The sequence below is a fragment of the Podarcis raffonei genome, chromosome 14, assembly GCF_027172205.1.
Source record: "Podarcis raffonei isolate rPodRaf1 chromosome 14, rPodRaf1.pri, whole genome shotgun sequence".
Taxonomy (NCBI): domain Eukaryota; kingdom Metazoa; phylum Chordata; class Lepidosauria; order Squamata; family Lacertidae; genus Podarcis; species Podarcis raffonei.
Genome location: NC_070615.1, coordinates 37,247,327 through 37,266,872, shown reverse-complemented (window position 1 = coordinate 37,266,872; position 19,546 = coordinate 37,247,327). Strand labels below are relative to the sequence as shown.

At 42.2% G+C, this 19,546-nt stretch overlaps 2 protein-coding genes across 2 annotated transcripts in view; one reads left to right on the top strand and one right to left on the bottom strand.

Annotated features, from left to right (window-relative positions):
- Positions 1 to 19,546, top strand: part of IFT140 (intraflagellar transport 140) — an 83,343-nt gene that overhangs the window by 21,496 nt on the left and 42,301 nt on the right. The window contains exons 15-18 of the mRNA XM_053364706.1: positions 3,499 to 3,629; positions 6,207 to 6,357; positions 7,258 to 7,389; positions 9,926 to 10,119. Coding sequence (XP_053220681.1) covers positions 3,499 to 3,629; positions 6,207 to 6,357; positions 7,258 to 7,389; positions 9,926 to 10,119 — 608 coding nt within the window. The remainder of the gene's footprint in view (positions 1 to 3,498; positions 3,630 to 6,206; positions 6,358 to 7,257; positions 7,390 to 9,925; positions 10,120 to 19,546) is intronic.
- Positions 13,566 to 19,546, bottom strand: part of TMEM204 (transmembrane protein 204) — a 29,935-nt gene continuing 23,954 nt past the window's right edge. Inside the window, exon 3 of the mRNA XM_053364733.1 lies at positions 13,566 to 13,948. Coding sequence (XP_053220708.1) covers positions 13,704 to 13,948 — 245 coding nt within the window. The 3' untranslated portion in view covers positions 13,566 to 13,703. The remainder of the gene's footprint in view (positions 13,949 to 19,546) is intronic.

Below are 19,546 nucleotides of genomic sequence, written 5' to 3'. Positions count from 1 at the left end.
GGCTTTCCCCATGCCCAGAATTGATGACATTTTGACCAGGGTGAGGAAGGGAAAGATTTTTACTAAACTGGACCTGAGGGGGGCATACAACCTGATACGGATAAGGAAGGGGGATGAATGGAAAACCACCATGTTCACCCCTTTGGGGGCTTTTGAATATCTCGTTATGCCCTTCGGATTACAAGCAGGCTCAGCATGTTTTCAATCGTTCATGAACCACGTCCTGGGACCTCTGCTCTACAAGAATTGCGTGGCCTTCCTAGATGACGTGTTAGTATATTCAGAGAATGAGGAGCAGCATGTAAAGGATGTCAGGGAAGTGTTGAGCCAACTGCAAGCAAACCAGCTGTGGGTGAAATTGGAGAAGTGTCAGTTTCACACCAAGGAGGTGGAATTCCTGGGGTACCGCTTGTCAGACAAGGGATTAGCCATGGATCCAGGCAATGTCCAGGCGGTGCTGGAATGGAAGACACCGAAAACGAAAAAAGATGTGCAAAGATTCTTAGGGTTTGGGAACTTTTATCGTAAGTTCATCAAGAACTTTGCCCACTTAACGGCTCCCATTACGGACTGTCTCAGTAGCAAGAAGAAATTTGTTTGGACGGCGGAGGCGGAGCAAGCATTTGAGGAATTGAAAAAGGCATTCGCTTCGGAAGAACAGCTCCTGCATGTGGATTTACAAAAACCAATGAGGGTGGAAACTGATGCATCAGACCAGGCGGTGGGGGCGGTGCTTCTTCAGCCGGGGAAGAGTAAGTCGGCGTGGAGACCGTGTGCCTTCTTCTCGCGTAAGCTTAACAAATCCGAGAGGAACTACACGGTATATGACCGAGAACTACTCGCCATTCACGAAGCGTTCCGGAGATGGAGACACTTACTAATTGGTGCCCAACATAAGGTGCAAGTGTGCACGGACCACAAGAATTTAGAGTATTGGAGAACGGCACGAGTGCTCAACCAACGACAAGTGAGGTGGGCCCAGGAGTTCTCCAAATTCCATTTTGAAATTTGCTATGTGCCAGGTCCAGAAAACGTCAGGGCGGACGCTCTCTCACGCAAACCTGAATATTTGGAGGGGGAGGGAGCACCCGAAGAGAGACATATCATCCCAGAGGACCGCTGGGTGTGTGGGGCGGCATTGGTGGGGCAAAGGGAACTGGTAGAGGGAACGGAGAATGATGAATACGCCCAGAATAAGCTCAGATGTCTAAGGAGAGAGGGAGAAAACCCCGGAGGTTTTGAAGAAAGAAACGGGGCATTGTATTACAAAGGGGCACTATATATACCCGAAGGGGAATTGAGAGGGAGAGTACTCAAACAGCTGCACGACAGCCCCACAGCGGGGCATTTTGGGCAACACAAGACCATGTGGTTGGTTACCAGGGAATTTTGGTGGCCCAAGGTGAGGGAAGATGTACGGGAGTATGTAAGAGGGTGTGACCAATGCCAGCGAGCCAAAGGAGAAAGGCGGGCGCCGGCGGGGTTATTAGAACCGTTACCCACACCAGAACGACCGTGGGAGGCGGTATCGGTAGATTTTATGACTGATCTGCCGAAATCCAAGGGGAAAACCGCCATCCTGGTCGTAGTAGACCTGTTAACTAAGATGGGCCACTTTGTAGCTTGCTCACATGCAGTCACGGCGGAAGAGACAGCGAAATTGTTTGTAGAACATATTTTTAGGCTGCATGGCGCCCCCTTGAGGGTGGTCTCGGACAGAGGCAAACAATTCACGTCCAGGTTCTGGAGGAAGCTCATGAGCTTACTGCACGTAGAGGTCAATTTTTCGACTGCCAGGCACCCTGAAACCAACGGGCAGGCGGAGAGAGCAAACGGTATCCTCCAACAATACCTGAGGTGTTATGTCAATGACAGAGAGAATGATTGGGTCGAAAAGTTGGCGCTAGCGGAATTTGCCTACAATAATGCGGAGAATGTGTCCACCGGGATGAGCCCCTTTTTGGCTAATTATGGGTGCCACCCCAGGGCATTTCCAGGGGGAGGAGGGGAGAGATGGAGCGTCCCGGCCGCCGAACAGTTTGTAGAAGAAATGGAAGCGATCCATCGTCAACTCCAACTCAACTTAGAAAGGGCCAAAGAAGAATATAAGAGGCAGGCAGACAAGAGCAGAAGGGAAGGTGAAACCATAAGGGTGGGGAGTCAGGTGTGGCTGTCAACCCAAGGGTTGCCGTTCAAGGGGGGTTGCAAGAAATTGAGACCCAAAAGATTGGGACCATTTGAGGTCATTCAACAGGTCAACCCAGTGGCTTTCAGACTCCGGTTACCGAACCACATGAAACTGCACCCAGTATTCCACAGGTCATTACTGTCACCGTATAGGGGGGAAGGTGAAGGGGTTTCCACACGGGGACCAGTCTTAGAAGAGAGGGAAAGCAGCAACCATGTGGCGGAAATCATCGACTCCAGGTGGAAGGGTAATCAGGTGGAGTATTTGGTAGCGTGGGAAGGGGAACCAGAGTCTGAAAACGCCTGGGTGATGGCAGAGGAGGTCAATGACGAGATCTTGATTGAAACGTTCCATCAAAGGTTCCCCAGGAAACCTCAGTCAGTAGCGAGGTTCCGGAGGGAGTACTTTGGCACCACCGACGAGGAGGAGGAACTGGAAGGATTCACGGAATCGGAGTTGGAAGAAGGAATAGACTCCGATGAGGAGGAGTACTTAGAAACCAGAAACAGCAACCGGTGGAGGGAAATGTTCGAGACTTCGGAAGATGAGGGAGGTTCTTTCAGGGGTTTTGCTCCCTCGCCGCCCGCAGAGGAGGGGAGGGGAGGGGGTGAAGGGGGCCCTGGAGGGGAGGTGGATGTCAGGGAACTGCCATCGGAAGAACAGGAGGTAAAAGGGCTCACAGAGGTTGGGAGAGACTTATCAGCTGAGGAGGGAACCAGCAGGGGGAGAGAAGGAGCTCCAAGGGAAAGTGAGGCGGAGGGATGGCTCAGAGACACTTCCAGCGAAAACAGTGGGGAGGTTTCAGGACCTCCTATAGGGACACCCACTCCTCGCCGGAAACTGTCGCGCCGAGAGTCCAGAAGGCGCGTTTCCGTTAAGGAGCTTTTATGCTGGAAGAAATTCCGTAAACGCCCACTGTCGGATTCTACCAGCGACTGACGGAGCCATGCTTAAGGAGCTCCGTTACAGACAGAGGTTTGTGGACTGAGCCAAACTCTGAGGGACTAGGAATTTCACGCACAAGCAGCTCATCATCCCATCACAGGTAAATCAAATCAAATAAATTTGTGCATTATGTACCTTAAAACAATGGTAATTCAAGAATCGATGTGATTTGAGGAACTACTTGACCAGGTTTGAGAACTCCTAGAGAACCATCTTGACTGCTTTGTAAATTTCTTTCTTCTTGCTTTGTTTCTTCCATCCCAGATTGTTTTTTATTAATCTTCAGTTTTATGAACCATAGTGACTAGAATGAGACAATTAGGCTGTCTTTTCCTGTTCAACTTCTCTTATTTATACTTCTGTAGGCTGATGGGAGTCTTGACTCCAAGATCTGTTTTTATGACATTGAAATGGACACAGTCACTCTGTTTGATTTCCAATCTGTGCAACAGAAGGATGCCAGGGAGATGATCTCCATTGGACAGGAGGCTGAAGGGTGAGAATGCTTTTTGAGCCTGAGGTGGAGGGAGAGATTATTGATGTGAATTAATTAATGAGAGTGGGGAAAAACATTAATTATTTGCACAAGGTCACCTGAAGACTGCTTTATAGACCACTTAGAAGTTACACAGTACAGCCTGTACATTTCTTATTTACTCTTTGATATACTATAGTGTGTGTGTGTGTGTGTGTGTGTGTCTCCCCGCACACACGTACATATGCTACTATACTATACTATACTATACTATACTATACTATACTATACTATACACAAGCCCTTGTGGAATGGCTCTGTGAGAAGTCTTCTGCTAGCTCTTGTGCAAGAGTTCACAGAACAGCACTAATATTTTTTTCCCACAAAAGAGATAAAGGGTCCTAGTCTTTTGAAAAGCCTCACAATATTTACTAGCTTGGCATAATCAGTTCAGTTTATCAATTAATGCTAAGCTCCATGTCTTCTTCCCATGGTACCAGTTGTTTTGGTTGCTAAGGGTGGAGCATCACCTTATAGAGGTAACTGTAGCACTTCCATCTTCCCAATGGCAGGCGTGACTGCCACAAAGGGGGACTTAATATTTCTAAGAAAAAACAGCAATACCAGCCCAGCTCTGTGCATTATATTCTGTTCCCAGTCCGCTGGCATGCTTCCCTTCCTCTTGGCTTGGCACCACAATACTAAACTGGAAGTCTCCAGGAAGCACCATGATAAAATAGCAATGATGTGGCAAGGAAGAATGACATGCTGCCATACTTTTAGGGTGGTGTACACAGTACCATTCATGCAAGACATGCTGCATTTTCTGTCATTATTTCTACTTTACCTGTATTAATGTGTGCACTGGTTCCCTCTCTCCCTAAATGTTTTTTGTTTTTTTGCTGCTCCTGTCATTCCGTTTGTTTGTTTGTTTTCATTTCTGCTGGCCAGTAGTTGTTGTTTGGGAGAGGATCTGTCTATAAACCTTATGTAAGTATCATCAGCTAGAACCACCAAAATTCCTAATTATTTAGTTGGATTTGGAGTCTGCCTTATTTGGCTTATTGTTTTGCATTATAGCACTGCTGCTATACTCACCCAGCAGAGGGAGTTTAAAGCTGCCTCACACAAGAATAAGCTGCTATAAACAACAACCTATAGTGTTTGATAGTAGTGCCATCCGACCATAATAAATTATCTAGTAGTGCCATGTAGGGATGGATGAATCAGTTTCACTTTCACATATGTTCACCTATAAGATCATTATGTCTTGTTTCTGCATTACTCTGTTCTTTAAAAAAACTGCACAAAAATCTGCAGCTCGTCAAGTTTTTATTGGCACTTGTTTTGTTGCTGATAGTTGGCTTTATCTATAATTTTAGTTTTTATTTTCTCTTTTAGAATTTCTCTTTTCAATTTTAGAATTGCTTTCAGTGCTGCTTTTGATTATGGTTTTAAACAGAAATGTAGTTTATAAACATTTAAACAGTCCACCAGGGGTCACTGTAAAACTGGATCTCCTGTTTAACCAATATTCAGCATCATTTTCATAGTGTTTATAGGGGAGGTGTGTTCCCATCCAGTCTTTCTCATCTGTACACACTAACCCCAATTGGAATCTGGTGGGCCTCATGTTCTCATGAGTTTCTGGAGAGAGTTGATTAAATAAGGTGGCCCTACATGTTGGCTTATTTCTTTTCTTCCCTCTGGAATATGCATTTATTGCCGTGGTTCTATCATTTAATTGTAAGTGCTTGCACCCTTAATGAGTTAGCATCGGGCTGTCCTGTCCTCAACAAAGATGCCCATGGGGCAAGGGAGGCTTTTAGTTGCAGCACCATGGAGAGCTACAGGTGAGCAGCTTTCAGTCCTTGAGTCTTAAGAATGGACTAAAGCCATTTACGCCTTCAGGACCAGTTCACCCTTCCTTCAGAAGTGGCAATAGAGCCTAGCATGCCGCCTCCTTCCTGAAAAGTCTCTCCAAGCACATTGCCTGCCTTGAAAGGTTGAAATGGGGATGTGGGTTCCTGGGACAGAAGTCCTGATTCAGATCCCCAGTGGGTGCAGAATTTCAGGGTATGGATTATGCAGGTCCCAGCTCAGGCTTCAGGGATCCCTGGCTCAAGAACCCCTGATCCAATGGACCTGAACTGTGAATTGGGCCTAGACATTATATTTGCTTGTTCATTATTGCATTTATATCCCACATTTTCTCAGTGGAGCCCAAGATGCTGTGTACATGCTACATGCTGGGAGGGATTTGCCAGGAGAAGAGTTCTTTCTGTGTCCTGATTCTTTTGTTAGATTGCAAATTTGCTGTACATTCTACCTTAATAAAACTGTCAGTTGTCAGTAATAGCCTCAAGGGGTAAGTAATATGTCTTTGATGGCATCTATCACATTTAGCATTAGCTGGAGCTCACCTATCTGATTCTGTTACAGTTTCAAATCCAGCATATACAGTCGTCTGGTTCTTGCTTGTTTGTCCCCCCCCACCTCATCCCACCCCCCAAAAATCACCCTATATTTTGATTACTAATTATGAATGTGTTTTACAAGTAGTTGTGGTCTGGATTTATACTTGCGTTGTCCATGTAGGAGAAACACCTCTGAATATCCAGAGCTGAGTGATCGTATTCCTACTAGTCACTTTTGGGATCAAAGCGAACCAAGGCTTTTTGTGTGTGAAACAGATCGGAACCCAAGTCAGCAGTCCCTGGACAAGAATCAGCAATCAGAAGAAAACTCAGTATGTCTTTCTCCTATTCTCCTCTGGCTTGTTGCACTGTAGAGATTGGTTGTTGATGTTAACTCTGTGCTCAGGGGTTTAGCTAGAATGCTTCAATTGGTTGCCATGAGGAATCCTTCTTGAAGGTCTTGAAACTTAAAATAAAAAAGGCTGACTGTATGAAATCTTGTGACAGTAGCAATTCACATATTGTTTAGCGTAAATGATTGTCAGGGTTTGATAATACGGAAGGGTTCAGCCAGGAGCCTCCTCTCAGTTCCAGGATTCAGGTATTTTTCACCTTCTCTTCCCCTGCAGAGTGTCTAAAAGGGGGATAACCTCTGTGCATGAGTAGAATTCCCTTATCTCTGAGTGATCGCAGCTGCCTGTGGATAGCCTTGCCCACTTTGGGCTATAGCCCCACCCACTGCCAGCTGCAGCCCCTCCCACCAGCAAAAATTCAGCCTGTGGCAAATTACCCTGAAGGAATGTGGCCCTCAGGAGAAATAATGTTCCTCATCCCATGTATAAACAGAGCTAGATGCACTAATGATTTAACTTGGTATAAGCCCCTTCCTCTGTTCTGCAGTCTAATATATAGCTCTGTTTTGTTTTTGTAGCTCCTCTTCAGCAAAGTGGTTGGCTTATGTCAACATAAATGTTTGCAGGGGCTTCCCCTGTTGAGTGAAGAGGTGGTTTGTTCCTGAAATACAGGACACTTTGTTACTGTCTTTCTTTGCTGATTTGTGGTGTGACTTTATGATCAGTTTAGAGAGGATCCCTGTAACTTGGCCATCCGTAGCAGGTGTGTGTTCTGTAGTTTAACTGAGAACTCTGCCAAGTGAAAATGGAAAATAAAAACAAACCGTAAAAAGGATATTGCTCCATAAAACCCAAATAGTGTTCAATTTCCCCTTCCAGGTGGATGTTTTGATCGTATCCTTCTTCAGTACTGAAGAGCATGGGCTTTTGCTCCATGATCACTTTCCATTGCCATCAGCCTACCGGTCTCTTTTGGGCATGGAGGTGCCACATTATTATTTTGCCAAAAAGGTAAGTGGTCAAAGAGTTTATAAAGAGTTGATCCTTGAAAGCTTCCCCCTTATCTCCATGCAGGGAACATTTTGTTCTCTGGACCAGGTTAAGGTAAACTGAGACTTGCCTGTTATTATTTATAAAGCACCTAATGTCTTCCTGGGTGCTGTACAAATGTTACAGCAGACTTACAATCTAATACACTTGCAGCCTTACAGTTTTGTACACATGATACAAAAGTATAAAGGGATAGGAAGAGAATAGGAAAAGAAGCAAATTCAGCCTCCAGTTGAAAGTTACATAAAACATGAAGTCCTGTTTTTTTGGTTAAGACAGTGGTAACTAATGAAGGCTGTGGAGGGACAGTACAGTAATTTAACTGTGCAGTCCTTGATGTTTCTGTGGTGACTGTTCCAACTACTTCTCCTTTATGGTTTCATGTTGACCGTAGGAGATGATAGCTTCTCCCACTTCAAAATGTGCTATCTGCCAACTGCTGCCAGGTAGCACCGGATGTTACCACCCCCCCTCCAAGGAGTGGGACATTTCACCATCTGGACAGTTGGATCGTCTGAATTTCCAGCCTCTCCCTGGTTTCAGGAGTGACTGATAAAGGCTCCAGGAAGAACAACAATATAAATGTCCACTCTCTGGACCTTAGAGTAGGTAGGTGGGGGGCAGATGAAATCCTTTGGAGCTTCCATCCAACAGCAGCAGGGGTAATTAAGTAGCAATGCAAATAAGAAATTACTAGAAATTACAAGCGATTTGATTTGTTTGCACTGCTCTATCATTTGGGGCTCTTCAAATGTGCATAGAATGACACTCTGGAAGTAGCAGAAGAAAGCAGCATGATCAGCTCAGTTCCATATGGTATAATCTGCTCATAGTCCACCAACATGCTTCCCATCTTCTTGGTTTGCCTTTTTAACACTGAACTGGAAGTTTTAGTGAAGCACGGTGACAAAGTAATGATGATGTGACACTGAGCAATGCCATGCTGCCATTCTTTTTGAGTGACGCACAGAGCACCACTCATACTGGATATGCAGTTGATCCCCATCTTCATTACAATTGAGAGCAAGACCCAGAGCACTGGGATTTTGGAAATGGAGAAAAATTAAATCCCGTTTTGGCAAGAATATCTGTGATAACATATTCCTTATACAGAACTGGGATGAAACGGCACATCTAGATGACAGATGAAAGACCTCAATAGCTGCAGTTTAGATACTTGCCATGCCTGAGGTTTATATACTCTCAATGTAACAGAGGCAGCTTGTCTGTTTCATTGCATTTTCTGTCACTATTTCTGCTTTGTCTGTTTTATTCTTCACTCTGTCTACATACTTTTTTTTATTAAAAAAAATGCTGCTCCTATCATTCTGTTTCTTTTTCATTTCTGCTGGCCAATAGTTGTTGTTTTGGAGAGGCTCTGTCTATAAACCTTACGTAAGTATCATTCGCTGGCCTTTATTAAATGAATTTGCCTCCCCCACCCATATTTCATTGTTTCAGTTCCTGACACTTAAAGATTATGCACAAAATCCTAGAAGGCTTAGAAAAGTAGGTTCGATGTCAGTGAGGTGGGCGGCATGAGAGAAAATGCAATACTTCAAGTCTATGTGCAAGTGCCTTCCCATAATTGCAACTCACAAGTGCTTGCAATGGCCCAGTAAACTCAGGATTCACTGTCTATTTCCCCTCACATATCTGATGCTTTGATATCTTTTGTGACATTTAATATGGCATGGCCTTTTTGTTTATACTAGTTGATACATACCCTGATTCACCCATGTAAACACATTACCTAATGGCAGTCGATGAAAAGAGAAGACTACTTACTGGTGAAATCAAGGTGTGCACCACTGGAATTCTCAATTACTTTGTTGCATTTGGAGTCACCATAGGATTTCCCTATATGTGTTGTGTTGTGTTGTGTTGTGTTGTGTTGTGTCTTCTATTAACTCCTGCAGTTCATTTGTACCTATTTATTTAAATTTGGCAGTGCATAAGCTGCATTATTTGTTTATACGTACAAGCCATTTTTCTGCCGAAGGCCTCTAAAACAGTGTACAATTTACATCATCTTGTGAGCTGTAAAATGAATGGAAGTGGGAGAATTCTCATATTACAAAGCCACTGTGTTGGAGACCATTTAAAAAGCTTCCACATTGCTGTTGTATGATAGTCACTTGTCCCAGAGATTGCTCCAAATAGCTCAGCTCTTAATTTTTCCCAAAGGGTGAAAGCTTCAGAAAGTAGAAGTGGTTGGGTTTGCAAGTTGCTAGTTGTACTCCTTAAATATTGCAAAAATATTTTGTATTTGTTTATCCCTTTTGTCATGTAGCACTCCTTTTAAAGAATTTTTTTAGATTAGTAAAAAATAATAAGTATAGTGCTAGTATGAGGCTTTCACTGTCTTCAAAATCTAAGAACTGTTTTGGGTAAGAATCTAGCTTCTGTCACAGGCTTTAAAATTATATAGGAATTTATTTTCATGGGAAAAACTAATGATATTTTGCTCGTCATATGACTTGTGTTTTCCTTTCAGCCTGAAGCTGATAAAGATGAGGCAGAGCCTAGTGGGGTAACACTCTATCAAATGGTAGCCAGAAGGCCATTGCGCGACTTCATTGGGTTGGAAGAGTGTGACAAGGCCACATGTGATGCTATGCTTAACTTCAGCTTCTATCTCACCATTGGGGATATGGATGAGGCCTTCAAATCCATCAAGCTCATCAAAAGGTAGGGACACTAACTTGATTGGGTTTTTACAAGATTTGTGTATGTGCTGGCTAGGATCCAAAGAGGTGTGTAAGTAAACTGGGCACCACAGTTCAAGAAGGACACTGACAAACTGGAACGTGTCCAGAGGAGGGCAACCAAAATGGTCAAAGGCCTGGAAACGATGCCTTATGAGGAACGGCTAAGGGAGCTGGGCATGTTTAGCCTGGAGAAAAGGAGGTTAAGGGGTGATATGATAGCCATGTTCAAATATATAAAAGGATGTCACATAGAGGAGGGAAAAAGGTTGTTTTCTGCTGCTCCAGAGAAGCGGACACGGAGCAATGGATCCAAACTGCAGGAAAGAAGATTCCACCTAAGCATTAGGAAGAACTTCCTGACAGTAAGAGCTGTTCGACAGTGGAATTTGCTGCCAAGGAGTGTGGTGGAGTCTCCTTCTTTGGAGGTCTTTAAGCAGAGGCTTGACAACCATATGTCAGGAGTGCTCTGATGGTGTTTCCTGCTTGGCAGGGGATTGGACTCGATGGCCCTTGTGGTCTCTTCCAATTCTATGATTCTATGATTCTATGATTTTAAATCAAGATGCCTATGGAACTTTTGGGCTTATATTTCTTGTAATGCAGCCCCCAATTATTATCCTTCTTTTCAAACTCTGAAGTTTCATAGGTAGTTTGAGATATGTCATTGGAATGCTTTGTCTGCTCCTATAGCAGAACATAAACCCTCTTGGTCAGTTCTTGGAATTTTTTCCCCTTGAAGGCAACCACATGGCTACTTTATTTATCCCTCTACAACAAACACAATGACTCAAAAACATAACAGTAGAACTGGCCACAGAGCCACCATTTGTTTTTAATTTCACATTATTATAGTATGGCTATTGCAATATTAGCAGAAATAACATGTCTTAAATATTCCAATATTTTATTTTATTTTATTAAAGGTAGTTAATTGGAGCACATTTAATTTTTAGCATACAGAGCTTTTCCAGAAAGCAAGCCAGGCAAATTTTAAAATAAAATCCAGTTTTTGATTATGTGATCATTCAATGCAGTCTTAGGAAGATGGCCTTACAAGTCTGTGTTAAATTCTGAAGGCTGGCCGTGGAATGTGGTGGGAAATTAAGAGCAGGAAAGGACAATTTGTTTCAACACATAGATGCCTGCCCACACAATTTTCATTTCATGGTTCCAACTTGCATTATTTACAGTACAGTCCTATTCAACAGCAAGACCCAGTGTGTTCAGGTAAGTGTCCACAGAACTATAACTTTAATTGTCTTGAATAATTTTATGTATGAAGTTTCATAGTACTAGAGACACCCAAAAATGGTTAGTGTGTATTCTGCACTTACTTTTTAATATTCTTACTCTGATATAGGTTTTCCACTTGCTAAATGTACAGTTGATTAAGCCTACAGACATGTGAGCTTACACCTATGATTGTTTTGAAAAAGCAATGAATTTGTCTCTTCGTTTTGCAGTTTCATCACTATCTATTGAAATGTATTTTAATAGATTTTTGAAACGAAAGCTAGTCATCTCGGTATTCTAGTCTTTATTTGTTGACTTGATAAATATAGTTCCTCAATAACTGTATGTGTGCTATGGGTGCTAATTTGTCCACATTTGTCCTGCAGTGCTGAGGCTTAAGTGACAAACTTGGATTTCTCCCTTATTTGGCATCCAAATTACATTGCAATGAAATTCAAGAGCCAGCTTGATTATTTTCTTTGTGAAGAAAATGAAATTGGGGTGGGGAATGGAGTTTTGGTGACGCCAAAAATCAAAGCACAGATTTAAAGATATATACTACACAAGTCTCTGAGAAAGAGACAGTAAATATATAAGTTCACAGCTCTGTCATCCTGACCTCTCTGTCTCAGTGGCTATGCCTACAGCAGAATTGTAGCATCTTCAGTTTTATGTGACACACATATCACTTCCTGCTTTTCCCACCTTTCTTTCTTCCATGTGTTTTGGACCTGGCCGTTTTACAATAATTTCAGTGCTATGCCAAACAGAATTATGAGGCTTGTTGGAAGGCAATATTTTTGCACTCAACTCTGCGCCTACTCTGCGCCTCCTGATAGCGTCTTTAGTTTGTTTCTCAACTGGAGTGGACTTTGGTCTTTCAAATTTTCAGTGGCGCCCTGTGTGAGGCCAAAATTCAGCACCCCCCTGCCTCTTGCCTTCCATTCTTAATTCACTACACCATAATTGTGATGCCCTGCAGCATCCCCTGGGCTTGGTGTCCAGTGTGGCGAAACTGGTTGCACGGTCTTAAATCCGCCTCTGATCTCAATTTTTGACATGGCATCTTACATACCCTGTAGTGAATCTTTCAAATCAGCACCAAATATGAAAATGCCCAGTAGTAAAATTTGAACTGGGTAACTGTTTAGGGTGATGAAAAGAGGGACTGTGGTTATTAACATAACTATATAAATGGATCACATTACAAGGTGTTGGGTTTTTTGGGTGTACTTCTTTATCATCGGTTTAATGGCATGTGAAGCTTTAAAAGAAGACAAGCTTGAAACCTTCAACTTTCATTCCTTAAAAAAAAAATGCTGTCATTCTTTATAAATTCTACTATTATGTCAGTAGCTTTTTGGTTTGTAAATTTTGAAATAGAAATAATTGTTCCTACCAGATTGGACACACTTAACATTATGGATGGTTGACTCTTCAATATAACGTATGTGTTACACAAGCATTATTAATTGTATGATGTTGATGAAAATGTGACATGGAACAAGTTTTCCTTTCCTCTTTCATGTGCTTTGTTATTGGATCCAAAAAAGGATACTTTCCATAGCTAAGTTTTTCAGTGCGGGGTAACTTTCTCTGAACCAAGTTTCAAGCTTGGAATATTGGGTTATCTTTCCCCCTTTCCACAGTCCTACAAAACTCATCTTGGGGAGATCTGCCACATTTCAAATCTTCCTAGAATGGCCATGTGCCCTACTTCTCAGATTATAGTCCTCTGCTTAAAGTCATCCTCCATTTGAAGGGCATTCTACTTCATGCCTGATTTAAAGTTAAAGAACCATAAGGAAAGAAAACAGGGAGGGCTTTATAAGTTGCTGTCCATCAACAGTTAGCACCTGGACAGCAGTTTGCGCAGACACACAGGTTACCATCTTGTTCCCCACCATGGTGAAATATATTGTGTTTCTATTTAATTATAATAATTGTTTCTAAATTTGCGACAGTACATTTAAATTAGCAGGTGCACGTTTATTTAAATCTCTGTCCCATTTTGTCCTCTTTTTTGCTATGCATTTCCTGGGTTTGGGTACATAAGCCACCACCCCTAATATCCCTGACTTTTGACTGAAGTTCCATCAGGATAGTTAAGCTGTTAATATTTTACACTGTACATCAGAGAGGAGAGATGGTGTATAATGTACACATGTATATAGATGTAGCCCATCCAAGTAATAATGTTGGGCTTCTTTAATTGAAAAGTGAACTTAGTGATTTCCTTCAATGTTTAAATTACATGGCATATTTCATAGAAAGCAGTCCATTTTGTATGTCGTCTTCTCTGAAGAGTCTGCCCCTTTTACCCACATATTCTCAACATGGTGACTCAACATAGTCATTCTCCAGCCCACGTCGAAAGCGAGCAGTCAGGGTACGACTGATAACGATGACTCTGGGTGCCATGCAGTCCTCCCGTCGGTGAAGGATGTTCCATATGAGAATGGCAGCAGCCAGTGTGGCCAGAAGACAAGCCCCAATGTTCAGGTAGCAAGACCAGGACAGGCTGGTATAGGGTCCAATACGATAGAAGGTCACCAACCCAATGACCAGAACGAAACCTGAAAGAAAGGTACAGAATAGAATGCCAGATGTGAGTAATGTATTTAGAACCTGACATTCTAGAAAAAACACTTGTTGCAGAAGAACTTTGTATCTTGCCCAGTAATGCGCGTCTGATAGTGGTTCATGTGTGCAAAAGTGTGCATGCACACACATACATCTCCAGATTTTGGCACTAGAGTAGTTAAATATTGTTATCATAAAACATAATGAGTGATATTTAACTATGTTTTAATCAAAAGTAGACCCATTGAAATTAGTGAGCATGAATAAGTTAGGCCCATTAATTTTGATGGGTGTACTCAGAGTAAAACTTGACATTGAATACCATTGAGTACCACTCAATGTAAATTTTCTGTTTAATTCTAGGAGGCCAAGGAACACGTAAACCTTTGGAACCATGGTTACATAAATGGGTAGGAAAAGGAGACTGGAAACCAGTTAGACTTTGTGCATTTCTAGGAGATGCACAAAGGAAACCAGTTTCGCTTTCTCTGAGCCTTTAGCAGATACTGGTCACTGGTTTTCAAATACTTGCAGTGCTTAAACCTTCTTTTTAAATTTAAAAGCTGTGTCCTGAGTTCTGCCTCTGTTACTGAGCTAGCACCAGTTGTGGCCTTTGTCATAGAATTGTAGGATTGGAAGGAACCCTGAGAATCACCTTGCCCAGCCCCCTGCAATGCAGGAATATGCAGCTGTCCCATATGGGGATCAAACCTGCAACCTTTGCATTATCAGCACCACACTCTAACCAACTGAGCTATTACTCTAATTTATTTATTTCCATTTTATACTCTGCCATTCCTTCCAGCGGGAATGCATAGTAGTTGCCACATCACAGCAATACAAAAAAGGCAATAATAAGAACCCCACTTAAAGTACCAATAAAATGTACAGAACTGCCATAAGAAATCAGCAGCAAGGTCAGCGGGATTTTCTTTGCACTCCAAAGCCTGGCATTTCCCCACTCATACTAAATACTGTGCCTTGGCTACTCAGAAAATCTGATGTTCCCCTATTGAAAACTCATATATCCAGGATGTGCCATACATATTGGCAAACAATCGTGTAGAAAGGTCCTCAAACTCTAAGCTCAGCTATGCAGGTTTTTAAAACCAATGGACAGTACTGGGTCCAATTAATACAAGCAGTCACCTGTATGAGTTACCTCTTTTGATGTGTGGACCCATCTCTACTTAGTAGATTGATTGTGCAGGCTGTCTTGGTGTTTCGTGTTGCACATGAATTTAAACAATGTCAGTGCAGCTGATCCTCTCTAGGAAACTGTTCTTACAGAGTTAAAAATCGCCTGAGTCACAGAAAGAGCCATTCACACCAGTGGCTTTCCATATGGAGTTGGCTCTATGTGGTACTAGTTCAAGAGGCCATGAACAAGGATTCACATGCTTTCAGTGAAGAGTTATATAAACACGGATATTGTGAAGAAGGAAAATAATTTTTTCCTCTGGGAAATTCCTTTATCTAGGAATCTCCTGTGAAATGGTAGGAAAACATCTAATCTTAAAGTGCAACAGTATTTTGCCTTTCTGCAGCACATTATCCCACTGCTCTTGAAGATCTTTATGAACACAAAGAATCCCACTGCGGCTTCCCGCTTCATATGTATCCTAAATATCCGGTTATTCATAGTTTCAGAGATGAGGAAGCTGAGGTGAGGAGACTTGTCTAGCCATGCAGGAAATCTGTCATGGGGTCAGCAGTAGAACCCAGAACATCTGACCCCAAGATGTTGTGTATGCAATCGCAAAACCTCCTTCCCTTTAAGGCAGTGCCCTATTTCTTGATGAACCTCACTGCAGCATTCTAGTTTCTCTTTCCCTCCTCCACCCTTGCAGGTCTAGTTATTAACTTTTGATGGAAGTAATTTATAGATCTAATTAGCCTGACAAGAACAATATACAAAGAGGCAAATGTGTCTCACATAATAGGAAAAAAATCAGCTTCCCCTACTCCCATAAACACTTCCTTAACCACCACCATAACAGAAGGAATTCACATAGACAAAAGGGCCCCTTTGCAAAGGGAGACTAGAATAAACAAAGGCCCGTAAACAGACATAAAGATCTGCAGATACCATTTCCGTTAGGTTTGTGGGCAAGGACAGGTCAGACATGAAGAAGGTGATCTCTCTCTGCTTTGCTTGCACATCTCTTACAATATGACCATTGTATGTGACTGCATCCTAAAAAATGGCTACAAGGGAACTTGATGATTTGTTTTCTTCAATAGTGAGTCTTCTAAAGGAGTCAGCAACTAGAGGCCCTTCAGCTAAATTCAGTACCCTGAAGATACCAGCTGCTTCTCCCCTGGAGGCAAGAAAACTGATTAGAGGATGTGGCAATTATGTTATAAGGACTTGGTGGCACTTGGCTTTGGAGAACGGGGTGGTAGCTTATCCCCACCCTTCATTCACTTCTCAGATTAGTCCACCTGTAAATTGAGTTGCTCACCAAGACATTCTTGGGTTTGAATATGACAGCTGGGGGGTGGATGACTAGAACTAGATTTCCACATGCAAACTTGCTGAGTTTCAGTGCCGTCCAGTACAAATTATCCTTTCAGGAAAGATCCAAAAAATCCATTGTGTTATATTTTTATAGAGCCTTGTAAAAATCGTTTAAGCCTTTCTGGTTTTGTTTGGTAAATATTTGGAAGACACTGGCTTGGGATTAATGTCTGCAAAGGCCAGCAAGAAATAAAGGGATGGTTCTGAGGAGTAGCAGGTTCCCACCCACCTCCAGCGTTCATTCACAGTTACCAAGTTTCTGCATAGTATGGGTTAAATCCTTTGGATCTAATGTCCTTTACAGTGCCTTTTGCTCCCTCAGACTAGTTTTTCTGGAAATGCTCTTGCAGAAACAACAATTTTTGTGTGCTGTCCTGTGTACTTTAAAAACGGAACACAGGAAGTTGTGTTATACAGAGTCAGACCACTAATCCAATCCATCTATCTCAGTATTACTGGGGGAATGAGTCTGTGACCTTCTACATGTGAAATAGATGCTCTGCCTCAGAGCTATAGCCCTTCCTCACATTTTCACATACTCTTCCCTGGGGGATGTCATTGTAGGGTGCTTGCAGCACAGTCCACTCAGAAATAAGTCCCACTAAGTTTTTTTGGTTTATTCCCAAGAAACTGGGTATAGGATTGCAGCCTTAATGCAGTCTGACTCAAGATATGAACCAAATTAAAGCACAGAACTTGGAGAATTTCAATAAAATAGTATTTTTGCTAGTTTGCTTTTAAAAAAATTATAGGGACTTGTAAAAAAGGACAAAGCATGAATAAGCATAGGCTGGCTGTTAGTGGTATCTAGATGTTGCTTAAAGTGCTGTCATATAACAGACAACTTACAGCTCAGCTGCCACAATTTTGGCTTCAATTTGTGTGTGTGATTCTACTGACTTGAAGCAAAACATGAGAGTTTTGTTAAAATGATGACTGGAGTTGAAGGAGGTAATAATAAGAAAGAGAAGCCCAGAACAGCAGCAATGTCTCAGACCCTCCAAGTGTCCCTATTTTCCAGGGACGTCCCTGATTTAGAGGAGCCATCCCAGTTTCTGATCTGATCCAGGAATTTTCATTGGAGAAATGGTGGAGGGTATGGAGTTATCCAACCCCTGAGCCATCTGAAGGCATTCCTGTAAATGGAAGGGTTTTTATGTTTAATGTTTTATTATATTTTTATATATGTTGGAAGCTGCTCAGAGTGACTGGGGCAACCCAGTAAGATGTGTGAGTTATAAATAGTAAAATTATCAATATGAAATGGGATGTCTCTATTTTCATTGAAGAAATGTTGGAGGGTATGGTGTCTGATATTGGCTTGGCCCAGGGTTGAGATACAAAGATGATGTGTGAGAATGGCTAGTCTTGATTGACTCCTTAGTTCAAGAAATATCCACCTATTGGCAATTCATCAACAAGCATGAACCCTTGTACTTCTCTCTCCTAGTCAACTGACATAATGGTGCAGGGATTAGAGAACTGGTTCTAGATTTCTATAGGCCTTCCTCTGAAACCTGCAATTACTGGTCCTCTCCAACCCTATGTTTCTGTATCTAAATGTAGAACAAATAGACATAATCTTTGCTATGATCTTTAAGTAATTTGGTGATGAATGATTTCTAGAGATGCAGCAATCATGCAGCAATTCAAGCATATTGGTATTATAGTGTGAAGGCACAGCTATACTTCACTTAGATATTCAGTAAGCAAAGTGGAGTACCTTCAGATATATAGATAGTAAAGTGGCCTATGTTTGCCTTTTCAAAAAGCAGTATGCTGTACAAATGTTATCAGAGGTAACGTGCGGCGGCAACAGGGCTAGGCTGTGTTTATTCCACTGGCCAAAGCCCAGTCTCCTTTTCCTGACCTAAGCTGTGTTGCAGGAATTAGGGGAAATAAAATGCAAAAGAAATGAGCCTCAAATGTCTCAAGATGTTGAAGCAGAGGTATGTGATGAAGTGCTCAGATACAATTCTGTAAAAAGAGTTCTAACTCCAAGTGAACAGATCGAGCGGGGGGTTCGTTTCCACCAGTCGTCAGGAGTTTAGTTAAGCACGTGTCAGGTTTTATCAGCAGAGGAAAAGTGGCAGAAATGATTATTTTTATTAGTTTCTTTGTATACCATATAAAAGTGACTGTAGTTTGTGCATTACTGTCCTATGTGTTTGTGTGAGATGCATATGTAAGTGTGAAAACTGTCATGGTACAGAAAATGACAGAATTGTCCATCTCTAATGAAAATCCTGTGTTCTATTTCTGTCCCCCCCCCCATCACTTTCATCCTAGCCCATTCCCACCCTTGCTATATAAGCCACTAAAGTTTGGCCTAACGTAAGCCAGCACTCTGCAAGTTCTTCATCTTTTATGTAAGGGACTAATTATTCATCACAGAAAGCTACTAAACTTCCTTGTGTTGCTCAAAATAAAACCACTTGTGTTAGCAAGGCTGTTTCCCTTCACAGGACCTTTGCTTGAACTCTAACTCTGAACAGCAGTGAATGAATGACACGCCACCCTTTTCTTCTCTTCAGATTTCATGGCAAGTCCCAGGCAGGTGGGGAAGCTCTAAAAGTTACTTATGTCACCAGAATATTTTAAAGTGATGCATATAGGTTCAGTTTGGCATGCCAAAACTGTTCTAGACAAACACCGCTGTTAAGAAACAGGTAGAGCTGCTGGCTGTGACTGATGGGACAGCAACAAAAACTCGAGGGTCACAGGTTCCCCATCCCACAGCTGCCATCCATTGGGTTCTAGAAGCTCAAATGGAGAGCAAAAAAGTGATAGCTACCTCATTTCTCCTCAATCCCCCTTATTTAGAGCGAGTGTGTGACTCTGAACACAGAGATCCCATTTAAATATTAGCCATGATAACTTATTATGAAATGCACTTCCATAAGACATCATAGTCAACCGTTTTGATGATTTTAAAAGGGGATTAATTAATGGAGGCCAGCAGTAGCCATAAACTCCCTTTTTTTCTCAATCTAGTTTCCAGGCTGGAATTCTAGGAATTAATTTATATCTGAAACTTTGATGATGTCACTTCTGAACCAGCATTGTGGAC